General features: G+C 41.4%; 2 protein-coding genes across 2 annotated transcripts; both read right to left on the bottom strand.

Moving 5' to 3' along the window:
- Positions 1 to 860: 860 nt before the first annotated feature.
- LOC139020423 (olfactory receptor 1J4-like) lies at positions 861 to 1,796 on the bottom strand. The gene has a single exon (XM_070430062.1). The coding sequence runs from the start codon at positions 1,794 to 1,796 to the stop codon at positions 861 to 863; it is 936 nt and encodes a 311-aa protein (XP_070286163.1).
- An 8,137-nt stretch (positions 1,797 to 9,933) lies between these two features.
- Positions 9,934 to 10,869, bottom strand: LOC139020422 (olfactory receptor 1J4-like). The gene has a single exon (XM_070430061.1). The coding sequence runs from the start codon at positions 10,867 to 10,869 to the stop codon at positions 9,934 to 9,936; it is 936 nt and encodes a 311-aa protein (XP_070286162.1).
- Positions 10,870 to 16,421: the final 5,552 nt, after the last annotated feature.

Genomic DNA, 16,421 nt, shown 5'->3' with positions numbered 1-16,421 from the left:
GGATGTAGATCAGGACTGAGACAGAAAGAATGGGGAATAGCCCTGGCTTGTGTTGCTAAGTGGTTACAGCTTCAGCCTGCACACTGAATGGTTGCGGGTTCAATTCCAGGTCATGGGCATCTTTATTACCTATACTACTCTAGTATCTACATCTGTATCTGTATTTATATCTGTATATGTACTTAAACTCGTATGATAAGTAGATGAGGTGTTAAGGTAGGACCCATTACTAGAAAAATTTTCCTAATTATAAATGAAGTGGTATGCTGTTAAAAACATTTTTGAAAAGTCTCTAGATTTTTAACAGCCTTGCTTTGTAGCACATACCAATTTTCATATGTAATTACTCATCATGGCTGATTGCAGTCTGCCAACATGATGTAATTGATTGTGCTGTGGGAAGAGATGTGCACAATCAGCTTGAAGCCAGCTAAAACTGTCATAAAGCAATTAGTTCAAAAGTAAATAAATAAATAAATAAATAAATAAATAAAGTTCATTGAGGCAGAATATGATGCTAAATAAGTGCATCTTGTATAACACAAAATAAAAAAAATACGTAAGTAAAAAATGAAATATAGCAAAACAGAAAGAGGCAAATACACTAATTATAAATGTGCAACATGTTCTGCATAGGGTTTTTCATATTTCTTATAAGAGATGATAAACAAATGAAAAATGTCAATTAGGAATAATGAATTATTAACAATCCAGGTAGCAAATATGACCTAGTTGACATATTAACACTTGTACCAGACAAAAGAATTCATGTTCTATTAAAGTTATATGGAGATGTTGATCATACAATAATTTTAGATCTATCTCACTGTGCTTCTGACAGCATCAAGTGTATTTTGTGATTACCAGTTAAAGAACTTAACCCTATTGACATACATCTCTAAAGCCTGTTTGATATCTCTGTTCCTCAGGCTGTAGATGAAGGGGTTCAGCATGGGGGTAACTACCGTATACATGACTGAAGCAATTATGTCTTTGGAACCCCATGATGAGGAGGAAAAGTAAACACCTGCAGCTGTTCCATAGTATAAAGACACCACAGAGAGATGGGAGCCACAGGTAGAAAAGGCTTTAAAGAGTCTCTTAGTGGAGGGCACCCTCAGGATGATGGTTCCTATGCGGATATAAGAGCCCAAAATTACACAAAAAGGCAGGAAGAAAATCATTCCTCCCTCAGTGAATAGGACCAGCTCATTGAGGGAGATGTCTGAGCAGCTCAGCTTCAGGAGAGCAGCCAAGTCACAGAAGAAGTGGGAGATGATATTATTGGCACCAAAGGACAGTCGGACCAATAGGAGAGTGTGCAACAAATCATGGACACAGGAGAGAATCCAGGAGCCAGCCACCAGCAGCACACACAGCCCCTCCCTCATGATGGTGGTGTAGTGTAGGGGTTGACAGATGGCCACATACCTGTCATATGCCATCAGAGCCAGAAGAAAATTGTCAAGACCAACAAAAAGTATGAAGAAATACATTTGAGAAATGCATCCCACATAGGAGATGGATTGTTGCCGAGTCTGCATGTTCATGAGCATCTTAGGGACAATAACCGAGGAAAGAGAAAGGTCAGAGAAGGCCAAGTGGCTGAGGAAGAAGTACATGGGCGTGTGCAGGCGAGAGTCCAGCCTGATGAGCAGGATGATGAGCAGGTTGCCCAGCACCGTGGTCAGGTACATGCCCAGGAACAGGGTGAAGAACACGCCCTGCTGCCCTGGCGGGATGGGGAGCCCCAGGAGGAGGAAGTGGGACACGCTGCTCTGGTTCTCGGGCCTCATGCTGCTCTGCTGGGGATGAAGAAGGTGTGGGAAATCAGGATCCTAAGAAGGGTGACCAGAACCATCACATCTAATATTGTCATTCTCTGGGAAAACCATTCATTTTAAGTACCTCCATATTAATTTCTCATACCTGCGGATGTATGCCTCTTCCTTCTCTCCCAGTCTGGCTCCAGGAACACATTGAGCCCCTAAGTAGTCGACAGGACCTCGTCACACAGTAGCAAGAAGAGGTTCTCTGTTTTATTTAACCATTACTTTTAACATCAAGTTTGTGTCAGGACCTCTTCTAAGGATTGATTTGCAGCAGTGAACAGGAAAAGCAAGGAGCCCACTTCTATGAGATTAGATCTACATGAGCATGGAGGGATCATTTCTACACCTGTATAGAGCGAAACCATGATAGTTCATTGTGGCAGAAACAGAAAATGAGCCCCGGAAACTGGTATCAGTTATTAGTGCCTTAAAATAAAGTGAGAATTAAGGGCTTCCTGGAGCATTTTCACACTCCTCCTGTGAATCTGCCGGGTTTCACTCACTCACAGCTGTAAACTCAGGGACACTCTCAAATGGGTGGCCTTTTAAAAATACTTGATGCCATAATAGCTCAAAAACCAAAAAATAGTGCACAAACTATTTTTCATAATATGGTTGAATATTTAGTACAACATTTGCATATTGGCCTAAGGACCTACCTACATTTCCCAATTAAATCCACACGTCAAACTTACATTCCCAGATTTTAATATCTTACCACAGCTACACTAATAATTTGTGTTCTTTCACCTTTTTTAGTTTTTAAATAATAGAAACATAAATGATACAAATTCTCCAGGGACAAAGCAATGCAGTAGGGAATAGAAGGGCACACACACGTGTGCATAGCTGTATGTATAATATATGTAATATGTAATGTGTAAAACTTGATATATGTATTACCATTTCTTATATAATAAAAATCACCAAGTATTAGCTACTTCATGGGGTTCCATCTAATGTATCTTTGTGATCAGAATCCATGCTCTTAACTATTACACACGGAAACATCCTTTTTCTTGCTTAGGGGAGACCAGCAAAATGTATTACATTAGAGCTGTGAGGACTCAAAGTTGTCCAAAATTCTGAACCACCTTACATGATAATTTCATTCCTTTATATTTATATACCTTCCTACTGACAATAAATTCTCAAATATATTAACTTTATGTACACAATAACTGTTTACTAAGAGCCTCTGTAACATTCACAATAGAAGTGTAATTCTTTTCATTTTATAGATAGGAAAACTAAGACCAAAATTTAAGTAACTTTCCCAAGGTCTCTGCACTATTTGACGGTGAATCAGCCAATAACCTCACACAGCATGATGCCTGCACGTTATTTTCCTGGGATGTTTAATAAAAGTAAAGAGGAGAAAAGGAAAATTTTTAAAAATGAGAAAAACAAACAAACAAACAGAGAAAAACATTTAAAAAAGAAAAAATGTAAAGAATAAGTTGCAAAATCTGACGGAATCTCACACTCTGGTACGTGGAAAGGAGAGCAGATTTGTTTCAAGAAATTGGGAGTTGCTTAGAGAGTGACTATCTCAGCTAATGGTGCCAGAGGAAAAGGACCGGTAAGGACATACTTGAGTTCTGACACCCATACACACTCACTCACACACACACACACACACACACACACACACACACACACTGCTGAGCTGAGGATTCCAGTCACCTGTGACCACAGTCCCGTCCTCAGGGAAGAATAGTCAATATGTGGTTCACCTCAAAAACACTTGTCTACACACAGGCAAACCATAAGTAACACAGTAAGTGAGACATACACAACACAGAATGATGGACCATCACCCACAAACATACTACCACACCTGACTCATACACTCATGTGGTAACATTCAACTCACCACATATATATACCTCAAGCGCTATACACACGTCACCAAAAGCACACAAGACGACTATTAGAGCATCTTACATGAGCCTGGCTGGGGCTGCTCAGTGGTTGAATGACGACCTATCAACCAGGAGGACAGGGTTCAATTCTGATCAGGGTACATGCCTGGTCTTGGGTTCAATTCCTAGTGGGGGGTGTGCAGGAGGCAGCTGATCAATGATTCTGTCTCATCAAACATAGAGACATATGTTTCTATGTTTCTCTCCCTCTCTCTTCCTCTCTGAAATCAATAAAAATTATTTTTGTAAACCCATGAGAAACACAGACCACAGCACATATGCACACCCAGCCACACACTCTCTACAACAAGTAGCACACACCCTCCTATTACTGAGAGGCAGGCTTCCACCCCTCTGACCATCCCCTTCCAGGGGAAGGGTGTCTACTTGGTGCAGTTAAGCCTATTCAGTCACAGGCAGTCATTAAACCAGCAACAACATCCAATCACCTGGTCACATACACATGGTCACATACACACAGAGAAAATCAAACAACACCCCTTCCAGCTCTCACACATGAGTGTGTCACCCACAGCACAGCTCCCATGTGCACCAGTACAAGCTGCTGAGCAGAGGTGTGAGCCCTCTCTGACCTGACCTTGGTTCCTGGTGAAGTCGGGTGTCTTCCTGTCCAGAAGCAGAGACAACAGTCTCCCTCCCGATGCTCAGCTGTGATGCCAGTGTTTATGATGACAGTCATGAATCAGGAGTCTCTCATCAAACACCAAGAAGTGATAACTTGTTCTACATGCATGAAAACAGGACTTTGAGTCAGATACATACCTCATATAGACATACATACTTACACATGCAGCTATTAAAATCCAGGTACACAAGCATATACAATACATTCGGACACACACACAAATTCATGGACTCAGTCTCAGACATGAACCCACTAGCACACAGGCAGATCCAAGGCCAAGTGCAGATTTCCAGCTCCTCTCACCTGGGCTCATCATTGGTGAGTTCAGACACCTTCTGCATAAGACTGTCACCTATCTCCTCAGCTTTTCTTCAGGCGACCTAATATGTAGACACACAGAAGAAATATCTGGGGCCCTGGCACTTATACAGACTTTCCTCTCCCTTAACCAGATCCATAGAAATAGTCCAATGATAACATTTAAGTACTAATGAGAGACTGCAACAAAGTCCCCAAGCCTGTGGCTAATTTCTGACTGCCCTTTGGGAGCCGTGTGTCCAAGAGCCAGAGGGACTGGAGTCCTAGGGGACATTGTTCCTGATTCCAGTCATGCCCTGGCCACCTTTCTTCTTGGGCATTGTTCCAGCTGGGACAAAGGATTTTTCAACTTAACATTTTAAATAATTTTAAACATAGAGAAAAATTGTAAAATGCCACATAGGTTTGGAGAAAAGTGGGTTTCCAGTTGTGAGTATGCAAAACACAGTGTTTATTCACATGTTATTATTTATTACTATTGTATTATTTTTCATAGTAACATACACAAGAGAAAACCAAACACGCTCTCCCTCTCTCTAAGCATACTTTTGCCCTAACCTATAATTTTCTAATATAGTGGCTGCCAGGTTATCTACTGGGAAGTTACTATTTTTTAAAGTTACTATTCTAACCTTGTAATAAATAGTTATCATTTAGGTAAGTATTTTGATACTATACAAACATAACTTTTCCTTTACTAAAATTTCAACTCATTATATTTGACATCCATTGGTGATTCTTATATTAGAAAATTATTGCAAATGTTGTAGAGGCCCAGTGCATGAAATGTGTGCACTGGTAGGGTTTCTAGCAGCTGCCGGCTGCTGGCCGGGGCCTCTCTCCCTTCCCCTGATCACCTGCCACCACCACCTGCCAGGCCCTCCCTCTCTTCCCCCCACTGGCCCTGCCCCCTGGTTGAACTGCAGGACAAACTCTCTGTGGAGGGGACAATTTGCATACTACACTTTTATTATACAAGATTATTTCTTCTAGATTTATTACTTGTATTCTCTTATAAGAAGAAAATTACTCTTTTTCCCTCTCATTAGTTCTTTTTATTGCTTAAAGTATTACAAAGAGTATTACATATGTCTCCTTTTTTCCCCCCTTGACAATCCCCTGGCCTCCCCAACCCCCCGCCCCCAGTGTCTTATGTCCATTGGTTATGCTTATATGCATCCATACAAGTCCTTCGGTTGATCTCTTACCCACCCCCTGCCACCCAACCCTCCCCAGCCTTCCAGCTGTAGTTTGACAGTCTGTTTGAGGCTGCTCTGCCTCTGTATCTGTTTTTGTTCATCAGTTTATAATGGTCCTTATTACCCATAAATGAGTGAGATCATGTGGTATTTTTCTTTCATTGACTGGCTTATTTCACTTAGCATAATGCTCTCCAGTTCCATCCATGCTGTTGCAAATGGTAAGAATTCCTTCCTTTTTAAAGCAGCATAGTATTCCATTGTGTAGATGTACCACTGTTTTCTAATCCATTCATCTGCTAATGGGCACTTAGGCTGTTTCCAGATCTTAGCTATGGTAAATTGTGGTGCTATGAACATAGGGGTGCATATATCCTTTCTGATTGGTGTTTCTCATTTCTTGTGATATATTCCTAGAGGTGGGATCACTGGGTCAAATGGGAGTTCCATTTTTAACTTTTTGAGGAAACTCCATACTGTCTCCCATAGTGGCTGCACCAGTCTGCATTCTTCATTAGTTTTTTATTTATTCATTTATGTGATTATTTGGCAGTGTTTCTGAATTGACCTCCGAGGCTCAATTGAAGTCAATCCTGAGGGTATGATGAAGGACATGCCCATATTTTTGTCTTCATCTCAAAAATTAAAAATGTTTGGAAAGAATGGTCATATAAGCTAAATAAATGTATAAACAGAAAGAAGAAATATCCATTTGAAGTATAATATCCACTATGGTCCCTATGGCATTACTTAAAGACATTATAGATTTTTTCTCTCGGATAACGGACCTTTCAGCTTTAAACAGACATCACGTCCTGCTACATATGTATCTACACAAATATAACTCTTATTCTCTGAGTTATAATCTTTTATCATTTAATATTTATTTTGAAACTTTAGTTGTGCTTATTTTGCCCACAAGGATTCTAAATGATCTCAGAAAGCTTATTGGGAAATATATGTGAAAGAAACACAAGAAGCAGAACCTGGAAACTAAGAAGCTAAAGGAATGTTTACCCACCGCAGGTGGGTCAGGAGTGGGACAGGGAGAATGGGAGATGGAAACAGCATAGCTGTTGATATGTGACCTGTAACTTGCAATCTATTTATACATTTTAAAGCCCATGATTTCTAACTGATATCTCCAATTCGAGTTTGACCCCATAGAGTTCTTTCCAGCCTCTCCTTTTCCATGTACAGAGCTCCCTAGAGAGAGAGGGACCCCCTTTTCCTCAATGTTTACTTATTTGCTGAGTCTTTGGATACATGGTGAGTTGTTTCAAATATTGACTCACACCACTGTCAATGACACGCTAAGTACAGTGTTAAACTTTGTTGTCAGGTTTGTTTTATTATTGTGAGAGTATATAGTCAAAATTCTGGGTTCAAGAATTACTTATTTTGTTTTCCTCTTTGGTGTAATTTACAGTGTATAATAGGGTTATAGTTAGGTTCACTTATATTGTTTTATTCTATATTGCTTTTTTCACCGCCTCTTCTATTTATTTTTAGTGGCAAAAGACAACATAGTCAAAAGGACACAAATAATTCTAACCCCTCCTCTCTGACAACTGTTGGTCTACTCTAGATTACAAGGTCATTTATTGACATTGTTTAATAAAACCATACACATGTCAAGTGTACAGCTAAATAAAACAACACGTGAATACTGCATTGTGCACTCACCACCCAAAGTTATTTCTCTCTCCCTCTCCTTTGATCCTCCCTTTATTCACTTCCACCTCCTCCCAAAAACCCCTTTTCCTCTGGCACTCACCATACTGTCTTCCATGTCTATATGTGATATTTATTTTTTCTTGCTTTATTCCTTCACCATTTTTTTGCCCAGCCCTCATTAACACCTCCCCTCTGACAGCTGTCAGTCTACTCTATGCATCTATGCTTCAGTTTCTATTTTGTTTTTTCATTATTTTGGCCTTTAGAATACACACATAAGTGAGGTCATATGGTATTTTTCTTTCTCTGACTAAACTTAGCATAATAATTTCCAGGCTCATCCATGCTGTTTCAAAAGGAGATTTTCCTTTTTTTCAGCCAAGTAGTATTCCATTGTGTAAATGTACCATGGTTTTTTTTTATTCCTCACCTACTGATGGGCACTTGGGCTGTCTCCAGATCTTAACTACTTCCCGTGTTTCTTTATGTTTAAATGGGCATATATATGAATATTTTACTTCCCCTTCATTTTTACATGACATATAGCATGCTATAAATGCTCTTTTACACATTGCTTGAAAAAATTTAACAATATATCCTATTTCCCCATATTGATTCATAAATATCCGTGTTCTTACATTTTCCCCAGTTGCAAAATACTAAATTTCATTGATGTTCTATAGAGTTTTCTTTATTGGTCCTAGTATGAGATATTAGTGTTGAGTGTCCTAAATGCCACCCAATTGTATACCTCCAATGGCTAACATGAAAAATTTTATGTTTTGTATATTAAACTATAATTAAAAATTAAAGAGTAGGTAAGAGGTAATCTCTATATACTGGTATAGCACATAAAAGAATTATAAAATAATAATAATAATAATAAAAGATCAATATGTAAATAAGGGGGAGTGAAATAAAAATATATATTTGATTAATCAAAAGGGAGGAAGATAAGAGACAATAAATGTGAAGGAGGTGTATCAAATAAAAATCAGTACTATGCAAAATATAAATTTAGATATATTAGAATTATATTAGACAAGAGGCCCGGTGCACAAAATCAGTGCACTGGGGCTGGGGGATCTCTCAGCCCTGCCTGCACCCTCTCCCAGTCTGGGACCCCTTGGGAGATGTCTGCCTGCCGGCTTAGGCCCAATCCCCCTAGGTAAGCCTGAGCCCCCCAGGGCAGGGGCCTAAGCCAGAAGTCAGACATCCCTCTCGCAGTCGGGCTCTCGAAGTCCAGGACCCCTTGCTCCTTACTGCTTGCCTGCAGTGAAGGCAGGAGAGACTCCTGCCACCACCATGCACTCACCAGGCATGAGCCCGGATTCTGGCTGAGTTGCACTTGCCCTGTGGGAGCACACTGACCAGCTGGGGGCAGCTCCTGTGTTGAGCATCAGTCCCCTGGTGGTCAGGGAGCGTCAGAGCGACCGGTTGTTCTTCCAGTTGTTCCACCGTTTGTTCAATTTGCATATTAGGGTTGTATTATATAGGATATCAATACATAAAATTCTCCACAAATATAATAATTGTTGCTTTACATAAAAAGAACAAATCCAACTTTACAGTGTTAGTGACGAACACATCACTGACATAAATACATAGCAAACCTTAAAGTGATGGAAATAATACCATGTAAACACTAAGCACGAGTAAGGGACATATTTACTACCAATGCTATGATAGTATCTATACCTCAAACTATATCTCTATCTGTACCTATATAGGTATCTATATCTATAGATTTAGTTATAATATATCTGTACTAATATCAGAAGTAGACAAGGTGTTAAGGTAGGACCCATTGGTAGATGTGTGCTGTTAAATTCATTTAAAAATGAATTTTTAAAGTCTTGCTTTGTATCACATGCTACTTTACAGAGTGTAATTATTCTTATCATGGCTGACTGAAGTCTACCAACATCATGTTATTGAATGTGAGTTGGAAAAGATGTGCACAATCAGCTAGAAACCAATGTGAGACAGGAAACAATAATCAAAGAAAAAATTCAAAGAAAAAGTTCATCAGGAATGGATCATGATGGTAAATCAGTGAGTCCTCAACAACATAGTCCAAAAATACAAACTCACAACTATAACTGCATAACATATTTTACAAAAAATTTTGCAACAACTTATAAGAGATTATGAACGAGGGAATAAAGAATTATTAACAACCCATATAGCAAATTTGACCAAGTTGAATATTAACAGCACTTGTACATGACAACGGAATGCATATTCTATTAAAGCTATATGGAGATGTCGACCATACAATAATTTTAGGAGATCCATCTCCCTATGCTCCTGACTGCAACCGGAGGATTTAGTGATTACCACTTAAAGAACTTAACCCTATTGACACACATCTCTAAAGCCTGTTTTATATCTCTGTTCCTCAGGCTGTAGATGAAGGGGTTCAGCATGGGGGTAACTACTGCATACATGGCTGAAGCAATTATGTTTTTGGAATCCCATGATGAGGAGAAAAAGTAAACACCTGCAGCTGTCCCATAGTATAAAAACACCACAGAGAGATGGGAGCCACAGGTAGAAAAGGCTTTATAGAGTCTCTTAGTGGAGGGCACCCTCAGGATGATGGTTCCTATGTGGATATAAGAGCCCAAAATTACACAAAAAGGCAGGAAGAAAATCATTCCTCCCTCGGTCAAGATGACCAGCTCATTGAGGGAAATGTCTGAGCAGCTCAGCTTCAGGAGTGCAGTGAGGTCACAGAAGAAGTGGGTGATGATATTATCAGCATCGAAGGACAGTCGGACCAATAGGAGAGTGTGCAACAAATCATGGACACAGGAGAGAATCCAGGAGCCAGCCACCAGCAGCACACACAGCCTCTCCCTCATGATGGTGGTGTAGTGCAGAGGCTGACAGATGGCCACATACCTATCATATGCCATCACAGCCAGAAGAAAATTGTCAAGACTAGCAAAAAGTATGAAAAAATATAACTGAGAAATACATCCCACATAGGAGATTGATTTTTGCTGAGTCTGCATGTTCATGAGCATCTTTGGGACAGTGACAGAGGAGAGAGAAAGGTCAGAGAAGGCCAAGTGGCTGAGGAAGAAGTACATGGGCGTGTGCAGGCGAGAGTCCAGCCTGATGAGCAGGATGATGAGCAGGTTGCCCAGCACTGTGGTCAGGTACATGCCCAGGAACAGGGTGAAGAACACGCCCTGCTGCCCTGGCGGGATGGGGAGCCCCAGGAGGAGGAACTGGGACACGCTGCTCTGGTTCTCAGGCCTCATGCTGCTCTTCTGTCTGCTGGGGATGAAGATGGTGTGGGAATCTCAGGAACCTAAGAAGGGTGACCAGAACCATCACATCTAATATTGTCATTCTCTGGGAAAACCATTCATTTTTAAATACTTTCATATTAATTTCTCACACCTGTGGATGTAGGCATCTTCCCTCTTTCCCAGTCTGGTCCAGGAAAACATTGAGCCCCCAAAGTGGTCAACAAGACCTCATCCCACAGTAGCAAGAAGGGGTTCTGTTTTATTCAACCATTACTTTTAACATCACGTCTATGTCAGGACCTCTTCTACAGACTGAGATAATTTCTGTACCTGGCCAGAGCCAAACCCTAATAATTCACTGGGGCAGAAACAGAAGATGAGCCCCAGAAACTGGTATCGATTGTTAGTGCCTTAAAATAACGTGAGACTCCCAGGCTGAGTTGGGCTCCTTGGAACATTTTCACACTCCTCCTGTGAATCAGCCGGGTCTCACTCACCCACAGCTGTAAACTCAGGGACATTTCCAAATGGGTGGCCATTTAAAACCACTTGATGCCAGAACATCTCCAAAAGCAAAATAGTGCAGAAACTATCTTTCATAATATGGCTGAACATTTAGTACAACATTTGCATATTGGCCTAGGTTATCTACCTACATTTCCTAATTAAATCCACACCTCAAACTTACATTCCCAGATTTTAAAACCCTGTCACAGCTGCACTAATAATTCGTGTTCTTTCACCTTTTTTAGGTTTTAATAGAAACATAAATGATACACATTCTCTAGGCACACAGCAATGCAGTAGGGAATAGAAGGACACACATATGTGTGTATATCTGTATGTATAATGTATGTAATATGTAATGTATAAAACTTGTATTCTCATGTATATGTATAAAAGGCTAAGTGACCATCCGACCATTTGAATGGCCGGTATATATGACGCGCACTGACCACCAGAGGGCAGACGCTCTATGCAGGAGCTGCTGAGCTGCTGTAACTTGGCAGCTGCATTTCTCAGGTTTCGCACCCCAGAACCAGAGAGGAGGGATACCCGTGATTCCACCATCAGCCTTGGGTGCACAATCCATTCACTGGGCCACTAGTATTTATATAATAAAAATCACCAAGTATTAGCTATTTCATGGGGTTCGGTCTAATGTGTCTTTGTGATCAGAACCCACGTCCTTAACCATTACACAGGGAAACATCCTTTTTCTTCCTTAGAGGAGGCCAGCACAGTGTATTATATTAGAGCTGTGAGGACTCAAAGTTGTCCAAAATGCTGAAACATCTTACTAGATAATTGCATTCCTTTATATTTATATACCTTCCAACTGACAGTAAATTCTCAAATATATTAACTTTATTTTGCACAATAACTGTTTACTGAGAGCCTCTGTAAGATTCACAGTAAAAGTGTAATTCTTTTCATTTATAGATGGGGAAACTAAGACCAAAATTTACATAACTTTTTTAAGGTCTCACTGCTATTTGATGGTGAACCAGCCCAATAACCGCACACAGCATGATGCCTGCAGGTTATTTTTCTGGGATGTTTAATAAAAGTAAAGAGGAGGACAGTAAAATATAAAATAAAGACAAAAAAGAGATAAAAAACATTTAAAAAATGTAAAGAAGAGGTTGCAAAATCTGAGGGACTCTCACACTCGGGTACATGGAAAGGAGAGCAGATTTGTTTCAAGAAACGGGGTGTTGCTTAGATTGTGGCTTTCTCAGCTAATGGTTCCAGAGGGGCGATAGGTAAGGATATACTTGAGTTCTGACACCCATAAGCACACACACACACACACACACACACACACTGTTAAGCTGAGGATTTCAATCACCTGTGACCATTTTCCCGTCCTCAGGGAAGAATAATCAGTATGTGGTTCAGCTCAAAAACACTTGTCTACACACATAGAAATCATAAGTAACACACTAAGTAAGACATACACAACACACAATGATGGACCACTCACCCACAAAAGTACTAACACACCTGAATTGTGGACTCATCTGGTGGCACGCAACTCACCACACATATACATAACTCAAGCGCTGTACACACATCACCAAAAGCACACAAGACCATAAACAATTAGAAAATCTTACAAGAACCCAGTCCTTGTTGCTCAGTGGTAAAGTGTCGACCTAACAACCAGAATGTCACGGTTCGATTCTGATCAGGGTGCATGCCTAGTGTGTGGGTTCTATCCCTAGTGGGGTGTGTGAAGTAGGCAGCAGATCAATGATTCTGTCTCAACAAACATAGAGACGTATATTTCTATGTCTCTCTCTCTCTCCCTTCCTCTCTGAAATCAATAAAAAATATTTTTGTAAAATATGTCATAAGAAACACTCACCACAACACATATGCACACCCAGCCACACACTCACCACAACAAATAGCACACACCCTCCTGTTACTGAGAGGCAGGCTTCAACCCTTCTGATCATCCCCTTCCAGGGACGGGTGTCTACCTGGTGCAGTTAAGCCTGTTCAGTCACAGGCAGTCATTAACCAGCAACAACACCCAATCACCTGGTCACATACACATGGTCATATACACACAGAGAAAATCAAACAACACCCCTTCCAGCTCTCACACACGAGTGTGTCACCCACAACACAGCTCCCATGTGCACCAGTACATGCTGCTGAGCAGAGGTGTGAGCCCTCTCTGACCTGACCTTGGTTCCTGGTGAGGTCGGGCATCTCCTTGTCCAGAAGCAGAGACAACAGTCTCACTCCCGATGCTCAGCTGTGAGGCCAGTGTTTATGATGACAGGCATGAATCAGGAGTCCCTCACCACACGCCAAGAAGTGATAACTTGTTCTACATGCATGAATATAGGACTTTGAGTCAGATACATAGCGCACACAGACACACACACACACACACACACACACACACACGCAAACATTAAATACCAGGTACACAAGCATACACAATACATGCGGACACAGATTCATGGACACAGAGTCTCATACGCAAACCCACTAGCACAGGCAGATCCATCACCAAGTGCAGATTTCCGACTCCTCTCACCTGGGCTCATCATTGGTGAATTCAGACACCTTATGCTTCAGACTGTTGCCTATCTCCTCAGGTTTTATACAGTAGACATAAAATGTAAACACACAGAAGAAATATCTGGAGACTTGACACTTCTACTGACTTTCCTTTTCCTTAACCAGCTCCAGAGAAATGAGTCCAATGATAACACTTAATTATTAATGAGAGACTGAAACAAAGTCCAAGTCCCCAGGTTTCTGGTTAATTTCTGACTGTCCTTTGGGGAGCCGTGTATCCAAGAGAGAGAGGGACTGGAGTCCTAGGGGACAGAGTCACGGATTCCAGTCATGCCCTGATGCCTTTCTTCTTGGGCATTATTCCAGCTGGGACAAAGGATTTTTCAACTTAACATTTTAAATGTTTTTAGGAGAGAAACCAAGATGGCGGCATGGGTAAACACCGGAGATTGCTGCCTCGCACAACTACTTCAAAAATACAACTAAAAGACAGAAGGGACATCACCCAGAACCACGGGAAGGCTGGCTGAGTGGAAATTCTACAACTAGAAGGAAAAAGAAAAGCATACCCAGACTCAGAGGAGGCGCAGTGCGGACGTAAAATACTGAGGTGCAGAGGTGCATGCGGAGCAGGCTGGCGGCTTAGGGCACGGTTGTCGTTTTCAATTGGGAGGAAGTCTCAGGCTCTGAGCTCCAGTTCCGGGCGAGTCTCTAGGGACCCAGATTCATACAGGAGAAGCAGGACTGTCTGGCAGCAGTTGGAACTCGAGGGCAGCTTTCTCTCCGAGGGGCTTGCAGCTATTAATGGGACACTGAGAAGCAAAGCCTCTGAGGGCAGGACTGAGAGCAGCCATAACTGCTAGCCCTGCCCTGTTGATCCAGTGGGACCCTCCCCGCCCAAGCCCTGCAGGGAGGCTTTTGCTGGATAGCCTCAGGCAAAGGCTAGATTAGCACCTCCCTAGAGATCCAGGAGCCAGGAAGCCCAGAGGTCAGAGTGGGACCATCCAGCTTGAAGCTCCATGGAAACATAAAGGACACACTCAGGGGGCAGACTCAGTGACACCAAAGCCCCAGTGAAGCAAGTCTTGCCCGAGAGGGGTGTCTCCAGCACAGAAGTTCTCCCACTGCAGACACAGCTGATTCTCACAGCCAATTGGCCTGGAGGCCAATTCCTTCCAGTGATACCTACAACAATCAAGGCTTAACTACAACAAGACTGTGCACAAAGACCACAGAGGGGTGCACCAAGAGTGTCCTCCTCAGGTAATTGGGGAGGCTGAACCACTGGGCCCTAGAGGACACTTAGCACAGAAAACCACTGTATCAACACAGGGAAGCATAAAAGACAAAGAAAAAGGACACAGATGACAGAAATGGAGGAAAGCAAACTGGATATAGAATTCAAAACAACACTTTTAAGGTCTTTCAATAATTTTCTAGAAACTGCCGATAAACTTAATGAGATCTACAAGGAATCTAATGAGACCCTTGATGTTGTGATAAAGAACCAGCTAGAAATTAAGCATACACTGACTGAAATAAAGAATATTATACAGACTCCCAACAGCAGACTAGAGGATTGCAAGAATCAAGTCAATGATTTGAAATACGATGAAGCAAAAAACGCCCAACCAGAAAAGCAAAATGAAGAAAGAATCCAAAAAATACAAAGATAGTGTAAGGAGCCTCTGGGACAGCTTCAAGCGTACCAACATCCGAATTATAGGGGTGCCAGAAGAAGAGAGAGAGAGCAAGATATTGAAAACCTATTTGAAGAAATAATGACAGAAAACTTCCCCTACCTGGTGAAAGAAATAAACTTACAAGTCCAGAAATTGCAGAGAGCCTCAAACAAAAGGAATCCAAAGAGGACCACACCAAGACACATCATAATTAAAATGCCAAGAGCAAAAGACAAAGAGAGAATCTTAAAAGCAGCAAGAGAAAAAAAGTCAGTTACCTACAAGGGAGTACCCATACGACTGTCAGCTGATTTCTCAACAGAAACCATGCAGGCCAGAAGAGAGTGGCAAGAAATATTCAAAGTGATGAATGCCAAGAACCTACAACCAAGATTACTTTACCCAGCAAAGCTATCATTCAGAAGTGAAGGCCAGATAAAGAGCTTCACAGATAAGAAAAAGCTAAAGGAGTTCATCACCACCAAACCAGTATTATATGAAATGCTGAAAGGTATCCTTTAAGAGGAGGAAGAAGAAGAAAAAGGTAAAGGTACAAATTTTGAACAACAAATATGCATCTATCAACAAGTGAATCTGAAAATCATGTGAGTAGTCTGATGAACAGAATGAACTGGTGATTATAATAGAATCAGGGGCATAGAAAGGGAGCGGACTGACTATTCTTTGGGGGGGAAGGGGTGAGGGGAATGCAGGAAGAGACTGGACAAAAATCGTACACCTATGGATGAGGACAGTAGGTGGGGAGTGAGGGAGGGGGGAGGGGTAGGAACTGGGTGGAGGGGAGTTATGGGGGGGAAAAAGAGAAACAAATGTAAT

This window comes from Myotis yumanensis, unplaced genomic scaffold (genome assembly GCF_028538775.1).
Source record: "Myotis yumanensis isolate MYYU_CA2020_CCGP unplaced genomic scaffold, mMyoYum1.0.hap1 SCAF_12, whole genome shotgun sequence".
Lineage (NCBI taxonomy): Eukaryota > Metazoa > Chordata > Mammalia > Chiroptera > Vespertilionidae > Myotis > Myotis yumanensis.
Note: the sequence above shows the minus strand (reverse complement) of the source record. Positions and strands in the feature narration are given on the sequence as shown.

Bases quoted from the DNA above. Each gene is read 5' to 3' on its own strand.
- LOC139020423 (XM_070430062.1), bottom strand. From the start codon at position 1,796: ATGAGGCCCGAGAACCAGAGCAGCGTGTCCCACTTCCTCCTCCTGGGG.
- LOC139020422 (XM_070430061.1), bottom strand. From the start codon at position 10,869: ATGAGGCCTGAGAACCAGAGCAGCGTGTCCCAGTTCCTCCTCCTGGGG.